The 21,719-nt window shown below is 39.6% G+C and overlaps 2 protein-coding genes across 6 annotated transcripts; both read left to right on the top strand.

Moving 5' to 3' along the window:
- On the top strand, window positions 1-7,778 carry hnrnpm (heterogeneous nuclear ribonucleoprotein M). Of its 5 annotated transcripts, XM_030132084.1 has the most exons (17): window positions 2-248; window positions 818-999; window positions 2,550-2,602; window positions 3,341-3,348; window positions 3,783-3,876; window positions 3,983-4,078; window positions 4,109-4,261; window positions 4,454-4,607; window positions 4,733-4,782; window positions 4,868-4,925; window positions 5,726-5,845; window positions 5,921-5,969; window positions 6,103-6,173; window positions 6,265-6,366; window positions 6,513-7,099; window positions 7,193-7,244; window positions 7,345-7,508. In XM_030132084.1, the coding sequence occupies exons 2-17, from the start codon at window positions 987-989 to the stop codon at window positions 7,506-7,508; spliced, it is 1,824 nt and encodes a 607-aa protein (XP_029987944.1). In that variant the 5' UTR covers window positions 2-248; window positions 818-986. The 5 variants fall into 5 exon arrangements, with proteins under 5 accessions (XP_029987946.1, XP_029987944.1, XP_029987947.1 ...); XM_030132087.1 differs by having other exon boundaries at window positions 2-225; window positions 3,983-4,261; window positions 5,921-5,968; window positions 6,105-6,173; window positions 7,345-7,778; XM_030132083.1 differs by having other exon boundaries at window positions 3,983-4,261; window positions 5,921-5,968; window positions 6,105-6,173.
- Window positions 7,779-8,000: 222 nt separating this feature from the next.
- timm44 (translocase of inner mitochondrial membrane 44 homolog (yeast)) lies at window positions 8,001-20,494 on the top strand. The gene is made up of 13 exons (XM_030132112.1): window positions 8,001-8,067; window positions 8,471-8,572; window positions 8,889-9,092; window positions 9,184-9,264; window positions 9,391-9,540; window positions 12,625-12,761; window positions 12,900-12,985; window positions 14,767-14,859; window positions 15,017-15,141; window positions 15,254-15,304; window positions 16,365-16,454; window positions 18,550-18,660; window positions 19,666-20,494. The coding sequence occupies exons 1-13, from the start codon at window positions 8,038-8,040 to the stop codon at window positions 19,783-19,785; spliced, it is 1,380 nt and encodes a 459-aa protein (XP_029987972.1). The 5' UTR covers window positions 8,001-8,037; the 3' UTR covers window positions 19,786-20,494.
- The last annotated feature ends 1,225 nt before the right edge of the window (window positions 20,495-21,719 follow it).

The following is a 21,719-nucleotide window of genomic DNA, read 5'->3' as shown; positions in this document are numbered from 1 at the left end:
GGTCTTCCTCAGCAGGCGGATTGGGTTGTTCGCCATTTCGGTGAACTGCGATTGTGTGCGTAACGACTACTTTTCCGCTTCGCTCGCTATTTGGTTTTCCTGGCTTAAATTTTGATATCAACAGAAACACTCTGTTTACTTAACATTAACTTCAAGCTAATTAAAAATGTCCAACGAACAGACTGAAAACGCAACGGAAAATGCTGTCCAGCTGCCGCCGCCGCAGCAGCCGCTCCTCAGCAGCAGGGGTAGGTACATTCAGCACGGGCTCTTTGTTAGCACATACTAGCTAGATAGTCAGTTGCAGTTGGCTTAAAATAGTACATTTCGCCAGCGTTAAACCTTAACGACAATTATATTCTGATAAAAATGGCTGTGTTGACTGTATTTACCACGTGTTTAACTTAACTTGTGCAAACATTTACATTGGTATGCAGCGTATGAACCATGAATAGCTAATAAGGTAAAGCAGGCTCTGTGCAGCCATTTTACGCAAAACGAGGAGCGTGATGTTAGCAATGTATTTAACTCGGATAATTAACCGTTAAAATGAAATACCCGAGGAATATTTTTTGTATAGTTTGTCTCGATCAGATTGCAGGTATGTTACAGATTTTAAAATGGATTTACAGTTCTAGTTGTGCAACACAGGGCAGCTTTATAATAGCGGCTTTGCCATGCGGCCGTGTTGGGCGCAAACTTCAGTACGACGCACATCATTAGGTTCAAAACGTATCATCAAATGTCGATGTTTAGGTCAAGTTTTAATCATGTTTTTTTGTGGTATTGAAATCGTCTGTTTAATGTGTTTTCGTAGGGAAGTTAATGGGAAAGCCAAGCATGAACCTAATTTAAGCAGGAAGGAAAGGCCCCAGAAGAGAGGTGGAGGCGGCCGCTTCGAACCCTATGGGAATGTGAACAAAAGATACCGTGTATTTGTCAGCAACATCCCATACGATGTGAAATGGCAAGCTCTCAAAGATTTAATGAAAGAAAAAGGTAAGGTTGTTTGGACACGACAGATTTGGACACAAGAAAGAATGCAGTAATAATGGTCATTTTGTTTGACTACTGCAGTTTGAAGGGTTTTTGGAAATGTCCTGAATGAATGAAGCTTGTGATCTGGTATGGAATACATTTAGAATAAAAGTTCTGGAAGAGGCTCCTCTTATTGGTCAGCTCATGAGGTGCTGCAGACAGTGCACAACCGCTGTGAACCTGGATGTTAGGCAGAAGCCCAGTTTCCGTAAGGGTTATCTAAACGTTTGTGGTTTTTGTGAAATCGTGATTTTTACATGTGTAAAGTTGGTCCACAAACATTCGGTGGCTTGAAAGCACAAGAGGTCTAATGAGATTTTTTCCCCCAAAGAAATGCATTAAAATGTACATTAGTAAGCTGTAGTGATATTTGTTGGCCTAAAAGACCAGAAGCAACTTGTTCTCAGTTACAATGTGTCTTTATCAGCAAGAGTAGAGCTTTTCATAATTATCAAATTAGTCAAAATTTTGGAGGTGAATGAAATCATTTGTGCTGAAGCAGCTTTGTTCTAAAGTAGGTGTCGCCTAATGTTCCTTCATTTATGTGTAGTAGTTATGAGCAATTAGAAAGCGTTACCAGAAGAAACGCTTTAAATTGGCCTTTGCTTTAAGTTAAAGCATTTGTTAAAAAGGATTGGAACACTTATTATGGAGGTGTGCCTGGTCTTTGTTTTTATGACAACTGTTATTTGTGGAGTTACATTGCATTTTCTTTTTTAGGTTTGACCTTGACAATTGTTTTCTCAGCAGATCTCCCTGTTGTGCCTAACACAGATGTGCGTTGGTGATTTCTTTGGGGTACAGGTCTACAAAATGAAGCAACTTCTTATGCATTGTCCTTGTCTTCAGAGGTTTGGTTACTGATGTCCATTCGTTGAATACTACATGATCTGGAACAAAGGCGTGGCTGTGGTCGACGCTGATCAAAATTCTGATATTGTGCATCTCAGGAACAGGTCCACTCAGAAAGTTTGTAGAAGTTTTTGTCTCCTAAGATCTTGCTGTCCATAATATTAGGGTCAGTTTCTAGTTGTACGTCTCCTCTTAGGCTCAGCTGATGGGTGAATGCACTGATGTAGTAGCCTGAGGTGTAATTATGGTGACATTTTCTAAAGTTTAAATATGTTTGCAATGAAATGGGCTGAGGCATTGAACGACTTTGACTTGCTGATGGTCAACTATCTTCAAGTGGAAGGTGGTTTTTACAGCATCATCCAAATAGGAAGGCTGAAGGCCATTTCAACAGTTGTTCTCAGTCTATTGCTTTTGGTGCTTTGGGAGACTTCCAACAAGGACAGGCTAAGAAGTCCCTATGTTTTTTCTTAAAGACAGAAGCTTGCTTTTTGTAGACCTGTACCATATTGTGCTGCTGAGGTGCTGAGGGAAGGCTCGGGACTGGCAGTCTGAGCTCACTGTCAGCGGCCGTCCTACTTGTGTTCTGCTCTAAACCCCCATTGTTCTCTCGGCTTCTCTCCCCTTGGTGTGTGTCGTCTCTGGAATCTGATTTGTAGTGGGTGAGGTAACATACGTGGAACACTTAATGGACGCAGAAGGCAAATCAAGGGTAAGTGAAAATACATATAAATAAAAAAAAAATGAATAATCCTAGACAAACCTGTGTTTGTCAGATTTGGTTTCTTTTTTTCATTGTTGGGAATTGTTCAGATATCTGGTGGAGTGATTGAGATGGTGGCACGCTGGAGGCATGTTCTATTTGGTGTCATCTGTGGCACTGACTTGAGGTCATACTGAGAGTTGATGGTCTTATACCAGGACTTCAGCTTCCTCTGTAGCCAATCCTTTGGGATTGCAGTAGCTGACATGTCCCTTTTGGTTGCTGGATTTGTACCTTATGAACTAAAGAGGTTATAGCAAGAGGTGGTTTTTAAAGCTGTTAGAAGGTTGTTAAATATAACTTGTTCTGTAGAATTGCTTTACTGGACCATACAATTCCAATATCTTAGTTGTGGGGAATCCTATCTCACTATGGATTTTCTGCTTTTGATGTTGGAAAAGTATTCTGTAATAAACTAAACTTGGCCTGCATTGTGTTAGTGACTGGGTAGAATGGAGTCTAATTTTGTAATGTTATTTGGAAGCACAGTTGTGGCCAAGGATGTAGATGTGTTGATGGTGAAGTTTTGAATGTGCATGTCATTCTCTATTTTTGCTCTGCTTTTCTCTAAACTACTTTCAGAACATTTGATCATTTATTTGAAATGTTAACATTGCTTTACTAATTGGATTGTTTTCCCTTAAATCTCTGGTGCGGCCTTCTCCTTTGATTCTTCAATCAACCAAGGGTTGTGCGTAAGTAATGTCTTTGAATTTATCATTTTACAGTATTGTCTCTAGTGCTGCTGAAATGCTCTTACTGTTACTGAAAGGACACTTACAAGTAGGGCTGCATGATTGATCAATTTTAAATCAAAATCGTTTTTATTTTAATTGGGATGATTTTTAAAATAGGGAAATTATCAAATCAATTCCATCTCTCTCGTGCTTTAGGACCGCGCGCCTTCCGCCTACTGTGGGCTCCTCCTAACTGTGAGAGCGGTCTTTCACACAAGTCTGTGTAATGACCACAGACCTTAAATCTGTGATGGACCCTCAGTAGGGATGCCACTGTAAGAGGTGTGATGTTAGAGTAAAAAAAATCGGGATTTTATTTTTGGTCAAAATCGTGCAGCCCTACTTACAAGTATGTACAAGTACTTTCACACGATGTACATGTCTTTCTTTAGTGTTGTTGAGTTTAGGACTGAAGAGCTAATGAAGAAAGCAGTGGAGAAGGTCAACAAGCACAGCCTGAATGGACGGCCACTAAAAGTGAAAGAGGTAGGCCATGCCAAATGGAGGAAAAAAATACTATTAGTATTGGCCACAATGTAAACTTTTAAGCTTCTGCATTTGCCTGGTTCATATTTTGATGCCTGTCTGTTAGGATCCTGATGGTGTTATTGCTCAGAGGGAAATCAACAAGGCACAAGGAGGTGGAGGCCCCCCAGCAGGGCACGGAGGAATGGGGGGTATGGGTAGAATGGATCGTATGAACATGGATCGTATGAACATGGATCGTATGAACATGGATCGAATGGGACCTGGACCAAATGGCCCCATGGTTAACATCCCTCCCAGCCTAATGAACAACCCCAACATCCCCAATGAGATAATTCATGGCCTGCAGGCTGGCAGGATCGGCAGTACTGTTTTTGTGGCTAATGTAAGACTTGAGAAATCTCCCACTGATGTAGTTTTATTAGAAAAAACAGAGGCAGTAAATGCAATTCAGTTCCCATCAGTGCATGTTTTTATTGTAATTAACAGTACACACTGCTTCCAATACAGACAAGAAACAAATAACACTGAAGCATGTCATGGATAAGTGTCATTTCTCATTTTCTTGTGTCCACAGCTCGACTACAAAGTGGGCTGGAAGAAGCTGAAAGAGGTGTTTTCCATGGCAGGCATGGTAGTGAGGACTGACATTCTGGAAGACAAAGATGGGAAGAGCAGAGGGATGGGCACAGTAACATTTGATATGCCCATTGAGGCCGTCCAAGCTGTCTGTATCCTTAATGAACAGTGTTTACTGTGTGGTGTTGATTTCTGCCATGTTGTGCTCAGAATGCTGATTCGGTATGATTTTTTGAAATGGGTTTTCTCTGGTATGATTTCCTTAATGATTTCACAGCTATGTTCAATGGGCAGCTGTTGTTCAACAGGGTCATGCATGTCAAACTGGTATGTTGCCCAAATGTTTACTGTGGATCACACTATTATGCTAAAGGTTTGTCTTAATGCAAGTGTTACTCTTAATGTGTTTCAGGATGAGAAATCTCTCCCTAAAGACATGGGACCCCCTGATAGAGCTGCTGCTCTTCCTCGTAAGGATACATGTTACTGTTTCCAGTAGAATAAATAACATTTGTTAAAAATTAACGTGGTAGTAGCCTTTTGCAGCGTTTCCATTTTGTGGTACAGACTTGACACTGCCTTTGTGCGTTTCCATTATGTAAAAAACCTGGAATCTGGTACCCGGTATGGTTTTTTAGTACTGGCCTGGCTGAGGTTCCAAAACAGGTGAAGAGATACTAAAATGTTACATGTAAACACTGCAGACCACTGATTGGTCAGAGAGTTGTCTCTGCGTCATCAGTGTGCAACTTGCCATTAAAAAAAACAAAAGAAAACCAGATTTGGATGTTTACAGTAAATATACCGGTATGCTAGTCCATGATAACAGCCCACAAAATGACAAATGAAATATCCTCCATTCGACATCCTCCACTGTGTGTATGTATTGTGTTGTTCTTCTCTTCCGTTTTTTAATTTTTACCATCAGCTGTGTCGCATTGAAGATGACGTTGTGGAAGTTACGCGCTATTACGACCAGTTACTTTAAAGTTGGTTGTATCCTGTAATGGAAACGGTCTGCAGGAATAGTACCTGGTACCATAATCAGGCTGAGTCGAGCCGGTACCACCTAGTGGAAACACAGCATTTGTGAATCTTCAACATGTACTCATAGCATTTATTCTTTGGCTGATCTAAATGTCAATATTAGAAATAAGTTGTTCTATAAAAATATGTTGGCTTTATCTAAAGGTGATTGCCAGCAGCCATGTGGGCCTTTTTTCATTATTTGCAGATCAGATTTAATATGGTGCCCATTTTATCTTCCCAGGTGGCCTGAGTGGTGTTGGTTTGGGCCTTGGGCCTGGTGGCCAGCCCATTGATGCTGCACAGCTTAACAGAGGGGGTGGTGGTGGTGGAGGAGGAGGAATGGGCAACATGGGCCCTGGAGGTAACTAACTTAAGTGTTTTCTTAATTGTAACCACTAAATCAATGAAACCAGTGACTAAATGGTCTTATTTGTAGGAATGGATGGAATGGGCTTCGGCAACATGGGAGGTCGCATGGGAGGAGGTATGTCCAAACAGAAATTCTCAGATGGCTTACTGAAATTGTAGTTGTATTTTAGGATTCATTTCTGCCTGGGCTGCTGTTTATAGTGAGATTTTCATACTTGTAGCCTCTGACCAGTAGCTTTCGTTTTTCCTAGGAATGGACAACTTTGGCGGGATGAACAACATGGATCGCTTTGGTTCCTCAGGGATGGGCAGAATGAACGGTAAGGAGACATGTCAAGTCCTCCGAAGCGAACGTGGACCTTTTCACGTTTTGCTGGATGTTTCTAATGGTTTCATCTCTTGCGTTGTCAGAGATGGACCGTGGGATTGGTGGTGCTTTTGACAGGGAGTTTGGTCGAAATGAAATGGGCATGTCTCGCAATAATTTTGGAGACTCCTTTGACAGAGGAATGGGTTAGTATTTTCAGGATTTTGTTCATTCCTCTGGTTCTTCTGATGATGCCTAAAAGAAAATGATCCTTATTACACCTCAAGCTTGCTGGCATGTTTTTTTTTAATTATTATTATTATTCCTCATTTTGTTTTGTTAATCTTGACAGGAAATTCCATGGGAATGGATCGCATGAACTCCGGAATGGACCGCCTGGGATCCAGCATGGATCGCATGGGTGGCATGGATCGTATGGGTATGGACAGGATGGATCGTGTGTCTGACCTGGACAGACTGGGTTCTGGGTTTGACCGGATGGGCTCGGGGATGGACCGGCTGGGGCCCAGCATGGACAGGCTAGGACCCAGCCTGGATCGTATGGGCTCCAGCATGGACCGCCTTGGCCCAGCGGGTTTTGACCGTTTAGGCCCATCTGGATTGGATCGCATGGGCTCTGGCCTGGACTTTGGTTCTCCAATGGGCATGGATCGCATGGGCAACACCAGTCTTGACAGAATGGGTAGCAGCTTTGACCGCATGGGATCTACTGGAGGCCTTGACCGGTTCTCCTCTGGTGGCATCGACCGAATGAGCTCTGGTATGGATCGTATGGGATCTGGAGGTGTTGGAGGTCAGTTTGATCGTTCTACTGATATGGATCGTGGATTTGGTGGTAACTCCTTTGGAGGAGCCGGAGCTGGAGGGCCTGGAGCTGGGGGCAATGCCAGGAAAGGATGCCAGATCTTTGTCAGAAATGTAATTACTTTATCTTTGTTGGGAATTAACTAATAATAATATATAACTAATGATCAATAATATACAATTTTGAATGCATTTTTTCTTTTTCAGCTGCCCTTTGATTTCACATGGAAGATGCTGAAGGATACCTTCAATACATGTGGTAGGGGTCCGGATAAATGACAAATTAAATGGCAAAAGTGTTTATTGCCATTAAATGTTTTGATTAATGACTTATAACATTGGTTCTTATGTCTTTGCAGGTGTTGTCCAGTATGCTGACATAAAGATGGAGAATGGCAAGTCAAAGGGCTGTGGGGTGGTTCGCTTCGACAACCCTGACACTGCTGAACGTGCCTGCCGGACCATGAATGGGTACCGGCTAAATGGAAGGGAGATCGATGTTAGAATTGACAGAAATGCATAAGTTATTTGTCTGTCTACCACCTGACTTTGTCCTTGTTGAAGCGCTCTGTATCATCTGAATTGCCCTCTAACATAGTCAGGTTCATTTAGTTGGCTTAGATCTTTAAAACAATGAACATGTTATTTTAGTTAGAAATTGGTATAAGTGTTTTAGTTGAATTTTACTTTTGTAGAGACCAAATTTTAAACTTTATTTTCTGTCATGCTTCACCTTTCATTGCCTTTGTTCTACAAGGTGTTTTGATAAATAAATATCAGTATTTGAAATCGCTGGGTGGCTTTTCATTGTTTTAAATACTGCACTGGGAAATTAAGTTCTGCACACTGCCACAACGTCTTTGAGCAAGTCATGCCTTTAATGAGTGTGAGTTGTAACAATTTGGATATTTGTGAATAGTATGTGTCCTCCAGTGAGTAGTGTAATGATCGTAAATCATATATGCATGAGTTATCGCGAGTGAGTGTTTAAGTCCTCCCTCTTTGACACGTAAGGTCACCACCGGAAGAAGGTCATTGGCACTACATTCAAGATGGCGGCCCCCATGTGTCAGTGTTATAAGGTGAGTTAGTGGTGTTTTTGAATAACTATCGGTCCTGGCAAATACAATAAAAGCGGGTAACTATAATTGTGTTTTTCATTTTTGTATTTTACGGTGTTTCCCGAGGTCCGTAGCTGTAACGTTATTATGAACTACGCTGCTAGCACAATTAGCTTTTTTGTAGCCGGTGTTTGAACTCACGGAGCACAAAATGTGACTAACAAGGTCTGAAAAATATTTCATGGCGTATCAGACATTACAAAGAGCAGTGTTTAGGCCTCTTAAACATATCAGTGCACAAGATTTTGCATTACACTTCGACTGAACTCAACGTAAGTGTGTCTTTGTGATGCACAAAACCAGGTGCTGTTTGCCGTTTGTTTTTAGTTCAATGATTTGTCTGAAATGCTGTACTTTTCTCTAGCTATGTGTAAGAAGAGGCTTAGTAGCATTCCCCTCCTACCTGCTACTTCACAACAGACACAACGTCTTCAGGATATGTGGATCTCTCACAAGCCCTTTCCAGGTACAGATAAAAGAAGTTGTGTTATTGTTGTGTTTATACCTGTTCATGTCCCCAGCCTGCGTGTCGGAGTCCGGATCTCACTATCATTCATGGGACATTGCTTTATTTTCCTTTAACAGATACATTTACCAAAACCATAAAAACATCAACTGGAGGTCTCTTTGAAGGGTGTTAGTCCGTTTCGTGTTGTTTTCACCTTAAGTTGAATAACCTATCATTAAGTCTGTACCTGTAGCCTCTTAGCTTATGTGGATGATGAGCAATAATATTCTCCCTCTTGGCAAGAAACCTAACATTAATGTTGTTTTTCATGAAGGTGCCTCAGTCACCCTTTTTGCAAAGAAGGTATTTGTCGGGTGAGAGAGGAGGTGGCAGAAAAGGTTTCCTGGGGGAGTTTTTGGACAACATAAAGCAGGAACTAAATAAAAACAAGGAAATGAAAGAAAACATCAAGAAGTTTCGGGAAGAGGCCAAAAAACTTGAGGAGTCGGACGCACTGAAACAAGCTCGAAGAAAATATGTTAGTATTAGCCACACACAGAATATCTGCTGATTAAAATTATCAATCATATCCTTATCAATGCATCTACTGCTCTCTGCTTCCTTTGTAGAAAACCATAGAGTCTGAAACAGTGAAGACATCTGAAGTACTTAAAAAGAAGTTGGGGAACCTCTCAGAGACAGTTAAAGAGGTAGATGTTACTTGATTATAAAACTATTTCCCTTGATGGTAATACTAGGTACTACCTTACCTACTAGGTACTGACCTTTTTTCTGCATCGTTCACCTATTCAATACTAATATGTTTGTGTTGACAGGGGCTCGAGGAGGTCACTCGAACAGAAATTGGAAAGAAAATCAAAGAGGGAGTGGAAGAGGCTGCTAAAACAGCGAAGAGCTCAGCAGAGACAGTCTCCAAAAGTGGGGAGATGTTGGGGAAGACAAGTGCATTCAAAGCAATATCACAGGTGTGGATTCAAATAAAAAGAAACAACACATACAGATAGATCTCAAAAAATTAGAATATCATGAAAAGTTTCACATTTTTTGCCACTCATTTCAGAAAGTGAAACCCATATACTATATAGACTCATTAGAGATAGAGTGGAGTATTTCAAGCTTTATTTCTTGAAATTTTGATGTTTATGGCTTACAGATAATGAAAACCCCAAATTCTGTCACAGAAAATTAGAATATTGCATAAAATCAGTTAAAAAAAGGACATTTTAAACATAAATGTCAGGTTTCTGAAAAGTATGTTCATTTCTATGTACTCAATACTTGGTTGGGCCTCCTTCTGCATGAATTATTGCATCAATGCGGCGTGGCATAGAGGCGATCAGCCTGTGGCACTGCTCAGGTGGAATGGAAGCCTTCAGATCATCTGCATTGTTGGATCTGTTGTCTCTCATCTTCCTCTTTACAATACTCCATAGATTCTTTATAGGGTTCAAGTCAGGTGAGTTTTCTCGTCAATCGAGCACAGTAACATAATGGTCATTGAACCAGCTTTTGGTACCTTTGGCAGTGTGGGCAGATGCCAAGTCCTGCAGGAAAATGAAATCAGCATCTCCATAAAGTTTGTCAGCAGAAGGAAGCATGAAGTGTTCTAAAATGTCCTGGTAGATGGCTGCATTGACTGTGGACTTCAGAGAACACAGTAGACCAACACCAGCAGATGTCACGGCAGTCCAAGTCATCACTGACTGTGGAAAGTCCAAAGTCCTCTTTTCAGATGAAAGTCCATTTTGCATATCATTTGGAAATCAAGGTCCCAGAGTCTGTAGGAAGAGTGGAGAGGCACAGAATCCACGTTGCGTGAAGTCCAGTGTGAAGTTTCCATAGTCAGTGATGATTTGGGCTGCGTGATTGGCCAGAAAATTCACCTGACTTGAAACCCATAGAGAATCTATGGAGTATTGTCAAGCGGAAGATGAGACACCAGACCCAACAATGCAGATGACCTGAAGGCTGCTATCAAAATAACCTGGGCTTTCATTCCACCTGAGCAGTGCCACAGGCTTATCGCCTCCATGCCACACCACAGTGATGCAGTAATTCATGTAAAAGGAGGCCCAACTAAGTCTTGAGAACATAGAAATGAACACTTTTCAGAAGCCTGACATTTCTGTTTAAAATATTCCTTTTTTTTTTTTAATTTTATGCAATATTCTAATTTTCTGAGAGACTGAATTTTGGGTTTTCATTATCTGTAAGCCATAATCATCAAAATTTCAAGAAATAAGGCTTGAAATATTTCACGCTATGTCTAATGAGTCAATATAATACATGGGTTTCATCTTCTGAAACGAATGACCAAAAATATTTAACTTTTTCATGATATTCTAATTTTTTGAAATGTACCTGTATGTTGGCATAGGAGAAGTATTAGAGTTGAGAAGAGTAAGATTTTAAGTGTCAAGGTCCTTACATACAAAGGATGTGACAAGTTAATGACATAAATATGCAAAATACACATCAAAATCTTTTATTCTAGCTAAAATGCAAATTTGGGACAGTTGGTGACACTTATTAGCAAAATGTTCATATGGATTTGCAGTTTTGTCTTCAGCCATAATAACACTGGACAACAAAAAATCCTAATGTCTGCTTATTGAGAAAAAACATCTGATCTTCACCCAATCAGACATGCTCATTCCAAATCTGAGATCAGAATTATTTCAGCATGTCAACATTTTGAGTTATGCTAAGACCTAAATTGCAGAGCCGATCAGGTTTGCTTAAAAGTATTCCCACTCTTTTTCTTTCACTTGTGGACTGTGACAATTTCCCACTGAGGGATCAAAAAGTAATCACCAGTTATATTCAAATAGAAGCACCCTTGTAAGCAGTCCTTATTTTTATGCTCAAGTTCTTGTGTTGGTCTTTAGGTGTATGTTTGTTTCATACTGTATGTGACAAAAATTGCCAGGATAGTTGAGACAACTTTACTAATTTCTAATGATACACCAGTTCCCCACCAAGTCTGGGAGTGGCTTCTGCAGGTGGACCATGCACAGATATTACATTTTATGCAGTGTTTGCTGCTACTTGATAAAAGCAGTGTACATAAGATGAACAACTTTATTGAGATTACTAGATCACCAAGGTATGACGTCTTAGACAGACCAATAGAACTAGAGTTGTCAGTTGTAATTATGGCCATCACTAAGATATTGACAACATTAAAGGTCAGAGTTGCTTTCATTAAATTTGGGGCTGTTTCTTTGGGTGAGAAATAAAATACTTTATGTTATTTAAAAAGGGATTAATCCACCAATACCACATTATGAAATTGTGTATTTAGTATGTAACACCTGTGTAACTGTTCATATAATCTTTCTCTGCAGTTGGAATTTCGCTAAAATCAATCCCAATAGCAATATCATTGTTGACCAGTGTAATGGACAAAACATGTAGCATGTCTCCAGTTTGGTTCAGTGTTTTCTGCTCCTATGGGTCAGTAAACAGGCTGAGTTTAGTTCTTATGTTAACATTACAGAAACTCCTCATTAGTCTAGTTGCTCTAGTTGCTTGGCGATGCTCCATATGTCCTTCATATCAGTGTTTTTACAATTTTTCTGTCATATTTCAAATGAAAATGTGGCTAGATATGAACAGATTCACCACTGTTTTTGTTGATGTACAAATTAATGTTACAAAAAAACACCTTGTGTGTAAAGACCTTTACTCTGTACAAGGTTTAAGTAAAACAGTGGAACAAAGAACAAATCAGCAACAAAAAAAGCAAAATGTATTATTGGCTGCTTGTTTTTACCCTCGACCCTCGGCATTGTCATCAGTTCATCATCTGTCCGTCCATATGTGCAAAAACTTTGGGGTGGACTAAAGGCCGAGGGTTTTCAAGTGCGGCCACATTATGTTTTAAAATAGTTACCTTTTACAGTTCAAACAGACATAATAAAACTATTCAAATATATTTTCAACAATAATAATACATTCAACTACCAATGATTACATTGTTCACTGTACTGGTCAAAAGTCAGGGAGGGCTTAATTTGCTTTGTTTTTGCCCATTTGCCTGCTCTCAGGGCATGGAGAGTGTTAAGAAAGAGATCGGTGACCTCGGCCACACAGGTCCATATCGACCTCCTGCCAGGCTCAGGAAGAGGACCGAGTTTTCTTCTAAGGCTTCAGGGGATGGTAGCAAGGTGTTCGAAGCCAACGAGTACGTGAGTGCTTTCTGCTTTGCCCTCGTATTAAAAGGGAAAGGCTTTAGATATTCCTCAAGCCCAGCCATTTTCACATCTTTGTTAACATATGAATAACAATTTATTTTCTTGTGTTTTCTTAATGTGACCTTAAGGGAAGCTATGGGTGTAGTGCTCCATAAGGACTCAAAGTGGTACCAGCAGTGGAAAGACTTTAAAGACAACAACATGGTTTTCAACAGTAAGCACCACCTGATCTCGCTGAATTTTGCCTCTTTCTGCATCGTTGGCAGTACACTGGAGTGAAGAATAAAATAAATCCATAGGTTGTTTATTTCCACTCTTCAATAATCATCAGTACATCTTTCTATACATATTTAGGAAGGTCTTTCTAGATGTGAATGATAAAATTATTCTTTTGCAAACTTTATGTAATGATGAAGCTCCTCGGTGGTTGCAACATTTGATATTACGAAGCTGATTTGGTGAAGGAAAAGTGAGGGTAATGGAAGCAATGAATAATACTTTTTTGACAGGCCAAAACATCTGCCAGTGTTATAGTTGTATATATCAATAAATCTACAGCTATGTTGCTTCAGAACTTTCTCCAGGTTTTACCCCTCAGCCATTGGCTGCAAGGGTATTGTCGTACCCTGTGGCATCTGTCTATCAGTCTCAATGTGATGATTGCTCTTCACCAAATGGTTTGCTCTCCTCTCTTCAGGTGCAACTAGCAAAGCCTCTAGACAAGTTCAACCCTGACCTTCATTTTTATGGTCAAATAGGGGTTGACATGTCAAATTTGGATGCCAGTGTCCTACATGTTTCTAGCTTTTGGGGGTCAGTGCATGGTCTTGGGGGCAGATAGGAGAAGCTAGCACAAATGAGGTGAGGGGTTAGTGATAGTGGTAGGGAAACAGGGAGCAACAGGAGTACAGGTGCAGGGCAGAACTCACAGTCAAAGAGGTGAAGGGGTCATTACAACATTCAGCATTAATATTGGTGGTCACAGGTTAAATCAACAGTAGTTTAATTGTTTTTGCTCATTTAAACTTATTTACTCCCTCTGCCATCAGGCTGCTAAATGAGTAAGGGTAGTCAGTTGAATAGCCTATATTGTGCCTGTTGACTTACTTATATGGTTTTTTTTTTATGTGACATTCTGAGTAACTGCACACATATAAGCCTGAATGACGACACTGACAGTATATGTATGTAATGTCTGGATGGTCCTTGTCTGTGTTTTTGTATATTGTTTGATGATTCACCCTTGAATCACACTCTATATCTATCTGTCTGTCTGTCTGTCTGTCGCTGATTGAAGATATTGTAATAATTGTGAAATATATTATGGATGGATGTTTCAGGCAAAATATACTATTTGATTTTCACTGAGAAGCAGTCAGCAATTATTTGAATATTTTGGTCATTACCAGCTACTATTTTATCGTTGTAAAACAAAGGTTTTATGGTGGCTTATAAGTGGCTGCTGATAACATGTTGCCTATTTGTGTTGTGAGTAAATGTCTATTTTATTGTACAGACAACAATATTATAGTGACTTCAGCTGGTTTCAAACAAACAGAATGAGCACACACACCAGTGGTGGATTAAACCGAGGTATAACAGACTGAACAGGCTGCAGCTCTAACTGTAGGTTATGTGACATTGTTCAAGCTAAACAACACTCATCCTTGTTTCCTGTGATGTTCATAGATTCATCCACTGCTTTACATTAAGTCTACTCTTCTGTCTCTGGATTTAGAACTAGCAGAATATTCTATGAAAGTTGCTGCTTACTACTTGTGTATTAGTCTTAACAACTATGAATGTTATTGAGTATTAACTGAATTGGAAGGGATTGCAGACTGTCCAATTGTGGATTCTTTTTCTTTTTCTGTTTTGTGACATTTCTTATGTCTGTTCTTGAAAATGTAAAAAAGTCTATAATTAAATTATTTTTTAAAAGTATGTTCTTTGGGGAGGTTAATCTGTTGTGTTGTCTTTACTGTCATGCTGCAGGGTTCTTCGAAATGAAGATGAAGTATGATGAGAGTGATAATGCCTTCATCAGAGCATCTCGCGCTGTCACAGATAAAATGACTGACCTCATAGGTGAGACACCGTAAGCCTCAAAAAGTCTACAAGCAGAACTTTAAGCCCTAACAAAAAGGACAGAAATGTAATGTGTATTTAGTACCTGTAGAACATTTCAGACCATGAAGATGAGATTGTTTTGTCACATATCTGTCCATATGTGCTTTTTTGTTAGGTGGGCTGTTTTCTAAGACTGAGATGTCTGAGGTACTAACAGAGATTTTGAAGGTGGACCCATCCTTTGACAAAGATTCTTTCTTGAAGCAATGTGAAAGGGATATTATTCCCAATATACTGGAGGTGTGTTTGAACGGAACTATGTCTGCGTTGAACCGTAGTATGTATGAACATATTTAAATATTGCTCTTATTTTTCTTTTTTTCCAATGTTATGTTCTTGTGTGTCCATGCAGGCCATGATTAGAGGAGAGCTAGAGGTTCTGAAGGACTGGTGTTATGAAGCGGTATGTCAGCAATATGCACACAGAGAAATGCTCACAATAAAGACAGTTTTCATTCTTCTCATAAACCAGGGCTGTCAAACTCATTTTAGTTCAGGTGCTACATACAGCGCCATATGATCTCAACTAGGCTGGACCAATAAAATAATAACAGTAAAAAAAGTAAAACTACATTAGAAAATATTTACGCCTACAAAGTTTCCTTAAAAATGTGAATAACATGATCAACCTGAAATATCTTAAGAAAAATAGGTGCAGTTTTCACAATATCATTTACACATGTACATTATGACTTACAGATCACAGTGGATCTACAAAAGCACAAAACATGTACTAACATGCAGAATATTGGTACAATTGTACTTACTTCTCTTAAAACCTTTCAGGTTCATATTTGTTCATGTTATTTGCAGCCCAATATGATCTCAACTGGGCCTGACCAGTAACATTATAACATAATAAACTATAATGTTAAAAATGGACAAAAATTTGAGAAACATGAGCAGACAATGAACAAAAAATAAATAAAATTAACAAATATGAACAAATAAACTAGAAGAATGAAATGTGAAATCAAGAACAAAACATGCAAAAAAATGAACAAAGATTTCAGAAAGTTCAACAATGTGGTGTTAAAATGGTGTTTAAGACATTTCAGGTTTATATTCGTTCATGCTATTCACATTTTTTATGAAAGGATAGTTTCTAAATGTAAACTTCTTTCTGATTCGGATTCTTCATGTAGTTTTTTTTTTCTCTGATCCACTTTAGATCATATTGGTCTGTATGTGGAACCAGAACTAAACTTATTTTAACATCACGGATTGTTAATATCTTCTGTGTAATTTTTGCATTCACAAATTCATCCCTTTGGCCAGATTTCAACCTTTTTGGGGGCCAGTTTTGGTCTGCAGATCATATGTTTGACAACTGTGTCATAAACCATAGTGTTGTCACATGTATTGGTATAAATATTGTACCTTAAGTTAGACCGATAGATTTGTGTAAATGACTGTGGGGTATGTAATGTTGTGTTGTCTTCTCTTGTGTGTGGGGTGTGTAGACGTACAGCCAGCTGGCCCACCCTATCCAACAAGCCAAGGCCATGGGACTTCAGTTCCACTCCAAGATCCTGGACATTGACAATATTGATGTGAGTGAGTCCATACTCACTGTGAAGAACATGTGTTTAGAGCAGTGATTCTCAAGTGGTGGGTCGTGACCCAAAAGTGGGTCACAAACCCATTTTCAGTGGGTCTTTGTCTGGGCAAAAATTAATGTTAAGACACCAACCCTATGCTTTATTTTTTATGGAGCTAAGCACCGTCCATTCACACTCACCAACAGTAGGTGGCGGTAATGCACTGTAATGCTAATTAACACCAGATAGCATAAAAGAAGAACCAAAAGTTTCTATTTATATCATGGCAAAACTCAGGTATGACAATGACTGCATCAAATATGGTTTTACCTACATTGAGGATAAAAACCTTGGTGTGTTTAATTCTTCAATAAGTGACTGAATGCACTTTTAATTTTTAACTGAGTGAACATTTGAGTTTTGGTTAAAATGTACTTAATTTAGTGTCAAAGGGAATATTTCCATATGTAGCATCACCACCTGTTGGTCAGTTTGTTTCGTCATTAACCTTTTCTTCTGTGTTTTCATACTGTGATATTCTGTATTATATCAGATTCAAAACACACCACCTTTTTATTAAATATACATTATATTGCCAAAGGTATTTGCTCACCCATCCAAATAATCAGAATCAGGTGTTCCAATCACTTCCATGGCCACAGGTGTATAAAATCAAGCACCTAGGTATGCAGACTGCTTTTACAAACATTTGTGAAAGAATGGGTCGCTCTCAGGAGCTCAGTGAATTCCAGTGTGGAACTGTGATAGGATGCCACCTGTGCAACAAATCCAGTCGTGAAATTTCCTGGCTCCTAAATATTCCACAGTCAACTGTCAGCTGTATTATAAGAAAGTGGAAGTGTTTGGGAACGACAGCAACTCAGCCACGAAGTGGTAGGCCACGTAAACTGACGGAGAGGGGTCAGCAGATGTTGAGGCACATAGTGCGAAGAGGTCGACAACTTTCTGCAGAGTCAATTGCTACAGACCTCCAAACTTCATGTGGCCTTCAGATTAGCTCAAGAACAGTGCGCAGAGAGCTTCATGGAATGGGTTTCCATGGCCGAGCAGCTGCATCCAAGCCATACATCACCAAGTGCAATGCAAAGCGCCGGATGCAGTGGTGTAAGGCACGCTGCCACTGGACTCTAGAGCAGTGGAGGCGCGTTCTCTGGAGTGATGAATCACGCTTCTCCATCTGGCAATCTGATGGACGGGTCTGGGTTTGGCGGTCGCCAGGAGAACGATACTTGTGGGACCGCATTGTGTCAAGTGTAAAGTTTGGTGGAGGGGGGATTATGGCGTGGGGTTGTTCTTCAGGAGCTGGGCTTGGCCCCTTAGTTCTAGTGAAAGGAACTGTGAATGCTTCAGCATACCAAGACATTTTGGACAATTCCATGCTCCCACCTTTGTGGGAACAGTTTGGAGCTGGCCCCTTCCTCTTCCAACATGACTGTGCACCAGTGCACAAAGCAAGGTCCATAAAGGCATGGATGACAGAGTCTGGTGTGGATGAACTGGACTGGCCTGCACAGAGTCCTGACCTCAACCCCATAGAACACCTTTGGGATGAATTAGAGCGGAGACTGAGAGCCAGGCCTTCTCGTCCAACATCAGTGTGTGACCTCACAACTGTGCTTTTGGAATAATGGTCAAAAATTCCCATGAACACACTCCTAAACCTTGTGGACAGCCTTCCCAGAAGAGTTGAAGCTGTTATAGCCGCAAAGGGTGGACCGACGTCATATTGAACCCCATAGACTAGGAATGGGATGTCACTTAAATTCATATGAGAGTCAAGGCAGGTGAGCAAATACTTTTGGCAATATAGTGTATTTTATAAGTTTAACTGTTATTAATTTGGGTCACAGCTTGTCATTGAAGGGTGATAGTGGGTCCTGAAGCCAGACCAGCTGAGAACCACTGATTTATCGTGTATTTAGTTGAATCTCCAGCGATAGGGTGTAAAGAGTCTTTACAAATTAGGCAGGTAAATACTTCCCATGGAGCGCTGCTGTCCAGTTTTGATGAAATGCTTGTGTAATACTTGGAGCTGAACAAATAAACATCCAGTTTTGTGACTCAACGGTACACATATTCTCTTTAGCTGGCCATGGGGAAGATGATGGACCAGGGGCCTGTACTGATAATCACCTTCCAGGCTCAGTTAGTCATGGTTATCCGAAACACCAAAGGAGACGTGATAGAAGGAGATCCTGTAAGTAACACTCACACACATTCACTCCAGTCACTGAGCCTGTTTACGTAACCATAAAAATACAATAACTGGGAGTACTCAGTTCATTGTAATAAAGAGTTCGTACGTACATAGTGATGGTAGAATCAAACTTCCTGTTGAGCCCATTTACATGCACACCAATACTTCAATCATTATCTGATTTCCGGAGTTATCAGATTATTATTGATCATGTAAACGGTATAATCTGATCTGCTTTATCAGTCATCTGATTATAATAAATCAGACTAACACACCTGGATTTGTCCCCAATACACTATCTTCCTGCATGTATGTAGGTTAATCTGACTTATTTAGTTCTTTTATGTCTGTGCATGTCTAAAAACAATTGCAATCGTAGAACATAATGTGCTGCGTACTTTTAAAACCCCTCAGCCAAATATAATGTAAGATTCTGTTGAAAGTTACTGCCCTATAATTTAGATTCTCTTTGTGTAAAACTTATTACATACATATTTGTATTTGAAAGTAATCAGATATTATAACTGCACAAGGCTGTTTGACCTTGACAAAGTAGGTCAAGGTGACCTATTTTCAATAGGCTTCTGCTCCATGCCAAGATGCATCCACGAGTATAAATTTGGTGCAGATATCTCAATGCGTTTTTCAGATAATGCAACTATGTCATTGAATGGACAGACAGACAACAAAATGATTACAATACCCTTGGCCGAGGGGTAAAAATAGAAGTTATGTCGTCATCTGTGAGCTGAAGACACTGGAAAATGGATAATCAACAAATTCATCAAATATAAGTAATGGAATGTATTCATGTAACGTTATAGAAATTAATTACTGTTCTGGATGTGTCACAACAATAGTTTTAAAACCTTAGTCTGTTTGCATTGCCAAAGGTTGAGAGGTTGAACCATGTACTCTTTTGTTCACATTTGTTGTCCTTGTTTGTAAGTGATTAAGAAAACACTTAATCATTGATAGTTCAGCCCATGTGTTTCCTTCCCCCAGGACAAAGTGCTCAGGATGATGTATGTGTGGGCTCTATGTCGAGACCAGGAGGAGCTCAACCCTCACGCTGCCTGGAGACTACTAGACATATCTGCGTCTAGCACAGAACAGATCCTGTAAAACTGTTAAGAAGCACACAAAACAGAAGTTGCCCAGGGAGAGAACAAACTGTACCTGAACAGTTGAGCTGAATGAGAGTGAATCTAGACCCGGTGGTGTGTGGAGCAGAGGGACTTCATCAACACTGTGGAGTAGTGCTGCTTCACAGCCTCTTTTCTATTCTACAACATTGGTTTTGGTTTAAGTCACCTCAGTTCTCTGTTTTTTGGTTGTTTTTTTTACATGCCTCACAGTACGTCCTGGAGTTTTCTTGATGCTAGGGGGCAGTAGAGCACTAAAAACTACCATCCACTGTACTTTGTGCAGTGCCTGTAGGGGTGTGCATTCATTAATTTTGTCTGTTGCAGTGTAGCTACTGTTGACATTTAAGGGACAAAATGAAGTTCTCTAATATTGGATCTAAATCCTCAATATTATGGAGATGACTTTAAAATCATGCACCTACATTTGTACCTGAGCTTTTACAACTCCAGGCTGACATCTGTGTCTTTAAAATCAGATCTGTTTTCTGCAGCCCTCCTCAGTCACACCCTCATTCCTTTCCTTTGTGTTTCTGGGTTTCATTTTGGGAGTAACTGGTGGTACTGTGACCCATCAGTGTTCCTCTAGACTCTGGTTTGTATGATAATTGTACGATGTAATTGTTTCGCTGTAAGAAAGTCTATATTTATTGCGCAAAATAAAGATGACCCTTGTTTTTCACTCTAACAAGATATTTTTAAAAGAAATTCTTATTCATTTTTTCTTCTGACCTCATCTGATTCATAGGATGTACTCTGGTTGAATAATGCTGCCATTCTGCAACTATTTTAGCAGAACTATGTGCATGTTACTCTTTTCAGGGTCCTCCTCATTACATGAAGAACCTCAGAGCAGCAAGTCCACACTCAAAATCCCAACTTTGACTTGTTTTTGCAGATATGTAGTCACAGACTCACTTCTCCAGTTTTTCACCCAGATACTGTTGCTGCATTTTGTGCCTCAGTGTGACACAAGTTGATAAGTGTGTTCAGTTAATTTGTACATGATGATAGTGAATGTGAGACTACCTTTAGGATGCAATTGGTTAAGCCTGCCCTGATTTGGAACTGCCATGTGAATCCTTTTAAGGCATTTTCTAATTTTGTTAGCCTCATCACATAATTGCCTCACTCATACACAAGTGGACAAAAGTATTGGGACACATTGAATTCAGGTGTTTCTTTTTATTTAATAATCGTTTTATTAGAACACATTTTCAGTATACATATCCTCTCAGCACAGGTATAGGCATGTCCAATTTTCTAGTTTTCCAAAAACTAACCAACAAGAAACAAAAACTTAAACTGAAAAAAAAAAAGATATAAGGAGTATCCCCCCATCCCCCACCCACACTGGTCCACATTCACTTAATTACGAGTGTTATAGCTGTTCTATTCTGTTATGTTTTCTATAGATGTTTTATCAAAGTAAGAGAGGAACGGCTTCCATGTAAAAATTTAGGTGTTTCTTTTCTAACGGGTCTGTGACAAATGACAAATGTCATAATATAGTTTTATGTTGTAATAAACATTGATTATTGACATATTTATATGTCAAATCAGCATGAACAGGACATCTTACAGCTGTAGCCATGATGTATCCTAATATTTTTGTCCATGTAGTTTATAGACATCAATATTTCTTTAAAGTTTAATGGGAGGTTTTTCTTCCTAACTGAGATGTGTAGAAAGTAGATGGTTACCATAGTTGTGGTAGAAAATTATCAATTATTATTTAGAGCACAAAAAATATTTTAGAAATTTAGAGGTAGAAGATTAAAATTATGGTCATGGATATAAAAACAAAATCGATGTTGAGAGAAGTAAAAATCATCTCTGAGGCATTTTGGAAGCAAAGTGAATTTAAACCAAACGAACCAATGCAATGATATTTATGACAATATAAAACTATAT

The sequence above is a fragment of the Sphaeramia orbicularis genome, chromosome 4 (assembly GCF_902148855.1).
Source record: "Sphaeramia orbicularis chromosome 4, fSphaOr1.1, whole genome shotgun sequence".
NCBI classification, from domain to species: Eukaryota; Metazoa; Chordata; class Actinopteri; order Kurtiformes; family Apogonidae; genus Sphaeramia; species Sphaeramia orbicularis.
This window is presented reverse-complemented; position numbering and strand designations above follow the sequence as displayed.

Coding starts and splice junctions, on each gene's coding strand:
- hnrnpm (XM_030132087.1), top strand. CDS start 167: ATGTCCAACGAACAGACTGAAAACGCAACGGAAAATGCTGTCCAGCTG. Junction 4,783..4,867: donor GGGTCATGCATGTCAAACTG/GTATGTTGCCCA, acceptor AATGTGTTTCAG/GATGAGAAATCTCTCCCTAA. Junction 7,245..7,344: donor GGATACCTTCAATACATGTG/GTAGGGGTCCGG, acceptor ATGTCTTTGCAG/GTGTTGTCCAGTATGCTGAC.
- timm44 (XM_030132112.1), top strand. CDS start 8,038: ATGGCGGCCCCCATGTGTCAGTGTTATAAG. Junction 9,541..12,624: donor CATTCAAAGCAATATCACAG/GTGTGGATTCAA, acceptor GCCTGCTCTCAG/GGCATGGAGAGTGTTAAGAA. Junction 16,455..18,549: donor TGGACATTGACAATATTGAT/GTGAGTGAGTCC, acceptor TATTCTCTTTAG/CTGGCCATGGGGAAGATGAT.